This window comes from Cherax quadricarinatus, chromosome 13 (genome assembly GCF_038502225.1).
Source record: "Cherax quadricarinatus isolate ZL_2023a chromosome 13, ASM3850222v1, whole genome shotgun sequence".
Lineage (NCBI taxonomy): Eukaryota > Metazoa > Arthropoda > Malacostraca > Decapoda > Parastacidae > Cherax > Cherax quadricarinatus.
Window position 1 is genome coordinate 7,646,269 of NC_091304.1, and position 12,166 is coordinate 7,658,434.

The window sequence follows — 12,166 nt, forward strand, 5'->3', positions numbered from 1 at the left end:
AGTGAAAGTGATTTGGTGGGTTTTAGTGCTGGAAAATTTAAACCCATGTGTGGTGGCCCAATTGGAAACACGGTCGACTGCATGCTGGAGAGAAACTGTAAGGAGGTGACAGTCAGCGCCTGCACAGGCAATAGCGAAGTCATCAACATAGAGTGATGACCAAATATTTGATGGAAGACTAGAGGCCAAATCATTAATAGCAAGGAGAAAAAGTGTTGTGCTCAGAACACATCCCTGGGGGACACCTTCAGCTTGGATAAAGTCCGGGGAGAGCACATTATTAACCCGAACACGGAAATGCCTGTCAGTTAAAAAGTTCTTAAGGAAGGATGGTAGATTGCCTCGAAGGCCTAAGGAGTGGGCTTGGGCTAAAATATTATACCTCCAAGTTGTGTCATATGCCTTCTCAAGGTCAAAAAATATGGCAATAACTGAGTGGTTATTCGCAAAGGCATTACGAACATACGTATCCAAGCGCAGTAAGGGGTCTATGGTAGAACGTCCCTTACGAAAGCCATATTGACGAGTGGAGAGACTGTTGTGTGTCTCTAAATACCACACTAAACGTCTATTTACTAGACGTTCCATTACTTTGCAAACTGCACTGGTAAGAGCAATGGGACGATAGTGGGAGGGTTCATGTCCCGTAGTGCCTGGTTTGCGGAAAGGGAGAACAATGGCGGATTTCCACAGCTGTGGAAGAACTCCTTGTGACCAAATAAGATTGTAAAGGCGTAATAGGACTGCAAGGGCTGACTGATGTAAATGTTGTAGCATACGAATATGAATGTCGTCGGGCCCAGCTGCCGATGATCGACAAGCTGAGAGTGTTGCCTCCAGTTCTTGAAGTGTAAAAGGCACATTATACTGTTCTTCTCTGAGAGAAGAAAAGTCCAAGGGTGCTAACTCTCTGGCAGACTTTGAGGAAAGAAATGAGGGGCATAGATGGAGTCCCTGAGAAATACGGACCAGATGATTGCCAATTTCATTGGCAACATCTAGTGGGTTTGCTATATCAACACCGGCAACCCGCAGAACAGGAGCCGGGTCAGGAGAATATTTACCACTCAGTTTTCGTACTTTTTTCCAGACTGCACTCATAGAGGAAGCAGAGGTGATGGTGGAGACATAATCTCGCCAGCAAGTGCGTTTAGCGTCACGGATGACACGGCGAGCGATCGCACGCTTCTGTTTAAAATCAAGGAGTCGCTCTGTGGTTCTATTGTACCGGTACCTGCCCCATGCAGCGCGTTTCAAACGTACTGCACGAGCACAAGCAGGAGACCACCAAGGCACGCATTTCTGAGAATGCCTGCCCGAAGTTTGGGGTATAGAATGAGAAGCTGCGGTGAAAACGGAGGACGAGAAGAGGTGTAAAAGCTCATCGATGGAGGACGAAGAAGGAACCTCTTTAAAAACAGTCAGGTGTGAGTAAAGGTTCCAATTTGCCCGATTAAATTGCCAGCATGGGGTGCGAAGAGGTGGCGAATATGAAGGGGAAGTAAGAATGATTGGGAAATGATCACTGTCATGTAAGTCCGGGAGAACAGACCAAGTAAAGTCTAATGCGGCGGAGGAAGAGCAAACTGAGAGATCGATGCAAGAGAGAGTATGAGTCCGAGGATCAAAATGGGTGTGAGTACCTGTATTTAAAACATGGAGGGGGTGGGTGGCAAGAAAAGCCTCTAACTGAATTCCTCGGGAATCACAGTGAGACCCTCCCCAGAGGAAATGGTGGGCATTAAAATCACCAAGTAACAGAATCGGTGGCGGTAATGACGAAACAAGGAAGGCAAAATCCGGAATAGATAATGCCCGAGAAGGAGAGAGATATAAAGAACAGAGCGTATACCACCTATGTAAGTGGATACGGGCTGCTGTGTAATGCAGCGAAGTATGAACAAATAGCTGATGGTACGGAATATCAGTGCGGAGAAGAAGGGCACTTTCATTAAAGGTCCCATCAGGAAAAGGATCTGAAGAATACAATAAATTATAGCCTGAGATGTGAGAAATAACAGCAGAGTGTAATTTTGGTTCCTGTAAGCAAACACCAACAGGGGCAAACAGGGAGAGTAACATCTGAAGCTCACCCCGATTACCCCTGAGGCCGCGTATATTCCACTGTAAAAAGGCCATGATTGGCAATGATAAAGATACTTGAAATCCGCAGGTAAGGGTTCCTACGGACTAGAAGGGTTAGAAAAGTCCACATGCGGAGGCAGTGGAAAATGTTCAAGCAGCGAAGGAACGGTGCGCTGTGAAGAAAGGAGTTGCGCAGATGGAGCAGAGGAGAGAGAAAGAGTGGAAGGTGGATCAGTGTCCATTGATGGTTTGGTCTCTGCAATATATTCAGAGATTGCTTCAAGTGTTTCGGAATTCAGAGATGTCGTATGGGAGACAATATTGGGAATGGTAGGGGGAGGATGAGTAAAGATTGGAACTGTATTGGACTGTACCAAGGTAGGGGGGGGCGAAAGGGTGGAGGGAACTGGAGAAGCGTGGCAGGGGACAGAAGAGACAGGAACCTGGGAGGTGGCTGAAGAGGAAGAAACTTGGGAGGGAACAGGGGAGGAAGGTACATTACGAGGAGGAGGGTGAACCTCTGCACTTGTAACTGAGCCAGTGAGAGGGGAAGAACTAGGGACAGAGACAGGGAGGGTAAAATGAGGAGGTGGAAGATGGGTAGGAGGTGTTACCGGACCTTTTTTTGACTTTTGAGAAGTAGAGGGACGATTGGGAAGAGGTGTCGTACGAGGTCTCGTCGATACTGAGACTTGTAAGAGAGAACTCGAAGAAGCGAGATTAGACTGAGGCGTTGAAGTAGGGACGTCTGAGCCGAGGACAGCAAAAGGATTAGATACAGGAGTGATTATGGGAGAGGTAACCACAGAGGTGGGTGTAGAAGATGGGATACCAGAAGTGGGGGGACGTTTTGAAACACGGGAATAAGAAACACGTGGGAGTCTCCCTTGGAGGCGGAGATGAGAAACTGCCATGGCATAAGGGAGACCTTCTGTCTCTTTGAGGTAACGGATTTCCCGCTCGTTTAAATAGACCTGACAACGGCGAGAGTACGAAGGGTGAGCCTCATGACAGTTAAGGCAAGAGGGAGATCGATTGCAAGACGTATTAGAATGGTCATCGGCACCACAGACTGGGCATTCGGCGATAGATCTGCAATATTTCGCTGGATGGCCAAATCGCCAGCAATTTCTACACTGTTGTGGTGTAGGGATCACCTTTCGAACTTGTAACCGATGTCCTGCTATATAAACTGAGGATGGGAGTTCTCGGCTGTCAAAAGTTAAACGAGCCACATTGCTAGGGTATCGTCTCCGCCCACGGGCAGGAAGAACGTAAGTGTCTACCTTGAGGATTGGGAGATCTTGGAGTTCCAGCTGTTCTAGAATGTCGGTGCCACATGTCTGGAAATTTTGTTGAACTATGGTATGGGGCAGAATAACGGTACCACTACAAGAATTGAGGGAATGATGTTTTTCAAGGGTGACAGGAACAGTATCTATATGGGAAAGACGAGAGAGCTCACGAGCCTGGGTAGCATTCTGTACGGTAATGATGCGCGTACCGCTCTTAAGAGCATGAAAAGAAATATCTTTACCAACATGGCGTAGGAGTGCCTTGCCAATACTATGGTCAGAAAGATAGGCAGTAGAGGAAGTTGGTCGTAAAGTGAAGAATTTAGTCCACTGTTCAGTCTGAAACTGAGCGTGGAAAGGTAGTGAAGGACGTGTCGATCGTTTCTGAGAAGAACGAGAAGGTGAAGGTGGAGAAGTATCATCAGCAGGTAATTGTCGTTGACGTTTAGGCGTGGGACCAGAGTTGGTCCGACGTGGAACGGGTCGGCGATTTGCAAATTGCCGCACCGTAGAGGGAGAGGCCGGAAGCATAGTCAGAGGAGAGCGAAGGTCTGATAAATCGAAGGAGTCAGTCGAGGCCTCAGTACCTGAAGCGGGTGAGGAAACAGCACCGGCAACAGGTACAGAGGCATGAGGAATGTCTGAAGAGTGGTCCAAAGACGAGGCGGGGTCAGAACGGGGTGCGGTATCAAGAAGGGGCCCGGGGGGTACCAGGTTCATGGACTAGGGCTGCCATGGTTAGGTTACTTCTTTCTTTTTGTTTTTAAGAAAAAAAAAGAAAGAAGAAAAGAAAATAAAAATAAAAAAAAGAAAAAAAAAGGGGGGACCGGGGAGGGATAGTTCCTAGGAGGAATGAAAGGGCCAGAAATCTCCCTCCGCGCCCAAGAGGACTCGACACCGCTAGTAGCGCAGATGCAGCATGGAACCCGTGCCATACCCTACCCTTCATGCCAGTAAACCAGCAATCTGGGATAGCAACCTCACATCTGCCGAGCTACCTCGGTGGACAAAAGAGAGGGCGGCCGGATATCCGCCACAAAGCATACCTCCTTCAGCCACCACCCCCGGAATCCGAAAGGTGGCTTCCAGAGATACACCCGTCGCCCAAAAGACACCCAAAGCTACTCCGGGATACCGGAGAGGGATCGGGACATCCCTAGGCAATCCAGATTCCACGGCAAACTACGCCACCGCCAAGAAACCTCAACGGAATGGGATGGACCCCGGTGTCCTTTCCCCTACCTAGGAACTAGCGCGCCTGTGGGAGAAATCCCAAAGGACAAAAAGAGGAAGGGCAAAAGGGAGGAGTGGGGAGGAGGAGGAGGAAAGGAAAAAGGGGAGGATGGGGAGGATGGGATAGGGGAGGGGAGATTGGGGGGTAATTAGGTTCGGTCTGAGGAAGAAGACCGATAGGTCTAATTCCTCAGACCAAGAGCCTCTTCACCACGCCAAGGAGCCCCCCTTGAAGAGGACTGGATGACCAAAATGCCAGCAATTTCTACACTGTTGTAGTGTAGGGATCACCTTTTGAACCTGTAAACAGTGTCCCACAATATAAACTGAGGATGGAAGCTCATGGCAGTCAAAAGTTAAGCGAGCTACACTGCAAGGGTATTGTCTCTGCCTGCAGGCAGGGAGGACATAAGTGTCTACTTTGAGGATTGGGAAGTCTTGGAGCTCAAGCTGTTCCAGAATATCATCACCACATGTCTGGAAATTCTGCTGGACAATGGTATGAGGTAGAATAATAATAAAATATAACCAGGAATGAATCTCAATTCCCAAGCATTTATGGCAAGTAACCTACTCTACTAATCAACTACATATGTAACTGCCCTTTTTTTTTTTTTATCCATTCCTAATTACCATACAGTAATGTACACAATAATACTGTATATTTTCACTTCCATGGGAAAGTGGAAAAGAATTTCCTTCATAAGCCACTTGTGTCGTAAGAGGCAATTAAAATGCTAGGAGCATAAATTACTAAATGCAAAAAAGAAAAACTTTTGTTTTTCTTTTTGGGTCACCCTGCCTCAGTGGGAGATGGCCAGTGCATTAAAAAAAAATAACAGGAATGATTGGTTATGGTTTATAGTGTCTCAATAATTGAATTAGACCCTATAAAAGAACATAAGGAGGGGTGTTAATGTTGCAGTTTAAAAACTGTAGTGTAAAGCACCCTTCTGGCAAGACAGTGATGGAGTGAATGATGGTGAAAGTTTTTCTTTTTCGGGCCACCCTGCCTTGGTGGGAATCGGCCGGTGTGATAAAAAAAAAAATAAAATAAAAAAGAACATAAAACAGACTGAGGTGTAGGGAGGCCTTACCCACTCTCAGGAATATCAGTAAAAGTCAAATATTTCTGCTACTTTGAGCTAATTTTCAAGCTGCTTCTGCTCTTGAAACCAATCAAAATCATCTCAATTTCAGTAGTATGTTTTCCATTCTATTAAATGATACAAAGCAGCAGCCAATAAAACCATAAAATCCATCCAAGAAAACATCTCAAATTTGCTATTTTAAACCATCCATATGGTCTGTTTTGTTTCTTCAATCATGCACCAACCGGGGCAGGATTTTTTATACTGTGCACTTACAGCACAGACCCATTATCTCATATCTAGGCTAAAATTTACCACTCACAGCTTATGAGCTGAGCTGAGCTCATGATGTAGAACTAAGTGAGGGACCCTGGCCTCAATGGCATAGTTCTGTGTGACGGCCACTGAAAGGGTCAGTGTACATAATTTTACTGCTAGGTATTGGATACGAACTATTTATGCTTATACGGACTTGGAAAAGGCACTGTGCAGATTGCATAAAAATGTGATTTGACTTGTGTTGCACATGCATGGAAAATGTGGTATTATAAAGTCACTAAAAGCTGTAAAACAGATTTTTCGAGTGCGAGCAACTCCTGGATTAAGACATGTACATAATGAAAATATTTTCTGGTAAAAAGATGTAATAAAAAATTAGGTCTCAGATATGGAATACATGTATCATCATCATAGTCCCCATTTCAAGTTACAGCAGGTTTTCATGTCAGAATTTGATTCGCTTGACATATTTTTTACTTAATGAACCTTTTCTCTGTTCACTGTCTAAGATGTTAAGTAGGGCTCCACTGTACTTTCAAATTATACTCTTACACCTCAGCCCACCAACATTTTCTCTCCGATTTCTATGAGGACGAAAAGTTGCCAGTTAAAAAAAAAAAAATACATGACAGTCTTGAAACCTTACAATTATTTAGTTGTACAATATGAATGTCATGTGTTTCTCTAACATAATGTTTATTCAGGAATATTCAAATTTTATACAAGAGTCCACTGTCCATCCTTGACCATTATTAAATCAACTGTTGTGACTTGGTAATGGTCCAGGATGGACCAGAAAGTAATCTAAAGTTTCTACATCAGCTTGGGTTATTGTGAATTGTTCTACCCATTATATTGTGACTTGTTCTACTTTAACAGTAATTTTAATAAACCGATTTTTTTTTAGCAAAATTCACTACTACCAAATAGTACTGCAATAATAAGATACACTTAAACAAAACTACTCCTGTACTCCACTTAGTTTAGCATGCCAGCAACCCATGCTGTTTCAGTGTACCAGCTGAGTATTTTGATCCTTACTCTGGGATGTATCAGTTTGATAATGTAACTGCTAAAAGTAAGGGGAATTGGATATCAGAAACTGTAGTTTTCTAAAACACTGGACATAATATATTTTCCTCTATGTGCATGGATAGAAAATTATGTAAGCCTTAAATGGCTCAACATGAAGCTACCACCATTGTTAAAACTAGAAAATTTTCTATATGCAAAAGCAAGGAAAAACGAATGCATATGCAAATACTACATATAATTATTGACATACATAGAAACTGGCATGCATGCATACATGCGCAAGCACACACACGCACATGCACACACGCACACACCCACACACATGCGCACACACAAAACTGTGTAAACAAACATCCATGTCAGAAACGGTGAAAGCAAGCATTTAAACAAATATCCATTTTTGTCAGTAACAGTGAAAACAAGCATTTAAACCAACATCCATTTATGTTAAAAACAGTCAAAACAAGTATTTTTAAAGTTCAAACCTCAGTTCCGTTTACTGTGCTGTGGTTCACTTCAGTTGTAGATGTCTCAACTACTTGAACGGATGACGACTCTAGAGAAGGTGATGTCTAGCTTAGTAATAAGGTTCACAACAAATTTAAAACTAATAGTAATAACTAAATCTACAAAAATGCACTTTTAAAATAACTATAATATTGCTGTATACAAAACTATCACAAATAATAAACATTTTCATAGAGCAGAGTACATAGTAGGCTGTTTACAGCAAAACAAGCCAATGAAAATTAAACTTTACATTATACAATAAAACTGGCTACATACATACCTTGACCTACCATACTCTCATTACTAGCAACGATTTACTAACATGGATACTCTGACACTGCCATCTAGATATTCAAACTAAACCAACAGATAATAAAAGGCAAAAGCATTTAAAACCATTTACTAGTTTTATAGCTTCACACTTACTGCTAATTTATACTGGCTATGACAAACTATTTCATTTGCTAACACAGTACATTAATACCCAGTACGTCTGTACTTTTGCCATCTTCCCTCATTTTTTATATCAATAGTGTTTCCTAGAACCTTTTCTATATATTAAGCTTCAATTCATATTTTTTCATTCGTATCATGGCAAAAAGGCATTCTGGACTTTTAAGCTTCATTTGTTATGCTGAATAATTTGTAATGAATGAATCATCTCAGGACTGCCAGACCATGGCTTCGATCCTTGATTACTCCTTTAAATCATTACCTATGTTGTAATGTATTATGAAACTATTTATTCTGAATAAGTCACAAGAAGAAATCTTAGAACTTTCACTGTCTCCCATGTAGATCTATGTTACTGATGTCAGTGTCAAGTGTGGAGATCTATGTTTTAAACACAGCATCCTCAAATGTGCATCCTAGACATGAGAGAATGAGCCTGAGCGGCGGGTATGTACTGTATTAAAAAAAAAAAAACTGCCCCCACAGTGCATGATGGGAAAAGCAAACTTCTGACCTAGTGTTTGGTTTAAAATAGCAACTTTCAGGTCTTTTCTAGGGTGATTTTTATGGTTTCATTGGCTATTTCCTAGTATCAATTGAGAGAATGGAAGACACATTAATGAAATACTGATTCTGGTTGGTTTTATCTTGAAATAGGGCTCAAAATGATGGAAACATTAAATTTTTGGCAATTTTCTTGAGGAAGGGTTAAAGTCTGTTTTATGGGGTTTACTAGATTTGCTTTAATTATTGGGAAGGCCTAAATTTACTATAACTAATCATTCTTGGTTATACTCATTATCTGAGAAATAAGGTAAAATTTTATTTTTTTTTGTCTGATGATGGATTCAAAATAGAGGGTAGGTGTTATATATGAGAGACCTGGTGACAATTAATGAATAGAGAGAACATTGCTTTAGTAGCTGGAATGCCTATAGTGTTTATTCTGAACTCAGTTTTCAAACTGGAATTTGATGAATTGTGCAAAATTAGCTAAATTACCAACCTCTGGTAGTTCTGATAGTTGAATAGGTAATTTTTTGCACTCAACTGATACAATGGAAGATATACAAGTGAAATAGCTGGTAACTGGGTCAAATTAGTATAAAATAAGACTAAAAGCAAGCAAAATCACTGATGCATAAATTTCGCCTAGACTGCCAACTCGGCACCTGCACAATTTCATAAGTTTTCCATAAAGAAATTTATTTTCAATGTCATTATCTTCAGAAAAAGATTCTCTACCATTTTCGATTTTTTTTTTTAAATCATGACATTGTCAGCACTTTTAATGTCAGGGATCACAAGTGAGAGGGTTAAATAAATGTCATAAGCACTGAAACTAGTTTTGTAGTCTTAATATGTCTTCATTGCATTTGAAAAAGTGATGATGTGTACTTTTGTATAAGAACTGAGCCTAATTTCTACATAAACAGTATCCTATCTATAAAAAAAAATATATAGCAGTATTGTATATTATAAAAGATGAAGAATAATTGATAAATCTATCTTTATGACATTTAAGAGCATGATATACAGTAGTATGCAACAGATATGTGTAACAAGTTTCACAGTGTTTTTCTACCACTGCAGCCTTGCCTAAGGTCAGTCTTCCTGATTGATAGACAGAGCCATTCTAGGTTCATTTTAGCTTTCAACATTCATTCAAAAGCAAATACTTTATACTGTATAATATATTAGAGTCATATTTTGACAAAGTTAATTGCTCCTGAAAACACCCATTATTTGAAATTTAACATAATACCTGTACAAAAGGCTGTAGGTCTTGCACAGAATTCATGATCACCATGTGTAATTACAAATTTATGTCTGCAGACATACATATGCAAGCATTAGAGCACAAGTGTGTACACACGGGCATTCCTGAGGAAAGATCTGGATAGACTTAGCTTAGCAAGTGGGGTGATAGATGGATGATGGATTTTAATGTGGATAAGTGCCATGTAACAGAAATGGAAGAAAGTAATAAAAAGATACAGATTGTGATAAAATATTAAAACTACTATCCCAGAAAGAGACATAGAAGTCATTATTTACAAAATATTGTGGGTAGATCATAAAACTTAAATCTCCAAAAACCCCTGTACAGCACTGGCCAACCCATCTACAATAACCCTTAGGTATGTGCATAGTGAAATCCTATAAAAAGATGTTTGCAAAATATAATGGACTAAAATTGGAATATACAGTGGTAGTTTGGTGTCTGCGCCTGAAAAAAGAACGAGTACAAGCTAGAAACTCCAAAGACGAGCTACAAAATGGCAGTCCGAGCAAAATATAAAAAATTCATCATGAAGAAAGGCTAAGAGCATTAGACATGTTCTCATTGGATGATAGGAAGAGAGAAAGAGGAGACATGACAAGTATATAGATGATAAAAGGATACAAAACAAATGATAAGGAAGGTTTCCTAATGCCATGAACAAGAAAAGTAAGCTAAAAGTATAAATTATGAGGAGCCAAAAGGGTAACATGAAGTTGTTCTTCACACAGTGGTGGAACAATAAAATGGGTTACAAGATGAAATAAATGGTACAGCCACTAGAAATTTCAAAATATATAATACATTAAATGCTGAAGATTAGTCATCACAAGTTTAGCTTTCTTCCTGTAACTACAAATTGGTACAGTTGAACCTCAAAATTCAAATGATTTGATTTTACAAAATTTTTACTAACATATCTAATAATAGCTTCGATTATTCAAGTTTTTTTTTTTTCTGGCAGGGTCTTTTATTTTAAACTTGGTGCAAAACTCACAAATTGAAAGCTATGTTGAATTTTATTCAAAATGTTCTCAATGATTTTCCCATGCCTAAATTTCTTTCTTTTATAATACTCTTATGAATGTCACTGTCACTCAGATTAGAGCAACACTTAAAGATACCCTCTCAAATACCAAAAGAGTAAATCTGAATTTTTTTTTAACATACGCCACCTCCCATTTTTATTTATTATTTGCAAATTCCAGATTCACAAGACTTCTAAGAATATAACCCTCGCAAATTTAGGGGTTTGACTAATTATAACCAAGTCATACTACTCCTGCCCCCCCCCCTACATTTTCTGGCTCCCTTCCCTTCGTAATTTTGTGTGATTAGTTAATGGTCCAAGTCAGACTGAAACATTGTTGTAAGTTTCAGTTTCCTATGCGTGGGTTACTTATGTAAGTAATTATACAGCCTATCTGTGAATACTGTACATACACAGAGGGAATACATAAGCAGATTTAATGTGTGCCATAACCACTGGAAAAAAAAAATTATGCTAAGGTAATCAAAAAGAGACAGGGCACCACAAACAGCTTTAATTCTTTCTCTACAAACAGGTAATTACACAAATGCATTATACTCAGGTAGATGGAAATGAATTTCAAAGACATCTGGTAAGCACTGCGAATAATACATTGAATAATGGCATAAAGCAGAACATAAATTTACACAAAAGTACTTTTGAGAAGTACAGTGGACCCCCGGTTAACGATTTTTCATTCCAGAAGTATGTTCAGGTGCCAGTACTGACCGAATTTGTTCCCATAAGGAATATCGTGAAGTAGATTAGTCCATTTCAGACCCCCAAACATACACGTACAAACACACCTACATAAATACACTTACATAATTGGTCGCAATGGGAGGTGATCGTTAAGCAGGGGTCCACTGTATATTTTTTGTAAATATTATACAATACTGCACACCAAGCAAAGTATATTTATACCCTGTGGAAAAATATTACATGTAAAAATCTTCAGTATGCTACCTCACTCCTTGCTAGTTGAACTTACCATATATTTCTCTCCAACTTGGCTATATGTTTGTCATGATTACATTATCATAGTTAAAATAAAGAATGGAAAGTATATCAAATAAAATTAACTAAAGAAAACTATAACCCATTCCAAGTACAGTGATACCCCGAGTTTTGAACTTTCTTCGTTCTAGAAGGCTGTTCGAGTGCCATTACCAAATGAATTTGTTCCCATAAGGAATAATGTAAATTAGATTAGTCCGTTTCAGACCCCCAAAAATACACTCACAAAAGCACTTACAATAATACACTTTCATAATTGGTCAAGTTGGGAGCTGATCGAAACTCAGGGTACCACTGTCCATATAATGTAAGAGGGACAGGGTGTTTACCTGGAGAGAGTTCCGGGGGTCAACGC

At 40.1% G+C, this 12,166-nt stretch overlaps 1 protein-coding gene across 4 annotated transcripts in view; it reads right to left on the reverse strand.

The window, feature by feature from the left end:
• l(2)gl (LLGL domain-containing protein l(2)gl) overlaps window positions 1-12,166 on the reverse strand; it is a 312,112-nt gene that overhangs the window by 14,034 nt on the left and 285,912 nt on the right. For all 4 annotated transcript variants that reach the window (XM_070084440.1, XM_070084441.1, XM_070084438.1 and 1 more), the window contains one exon: window positions 7,504-7,574. In XM_070084440.1, the coding sequence (XP_069940541.1) occupies window positions 7,550-7,574 (25 nt within the window). In that variant the 3' untranslated portion in view covers window positions 7,504-7,549. The remainder of the gene's footprint in view (window positions 1-7,503; window positions 7,575-12,166) is intronic.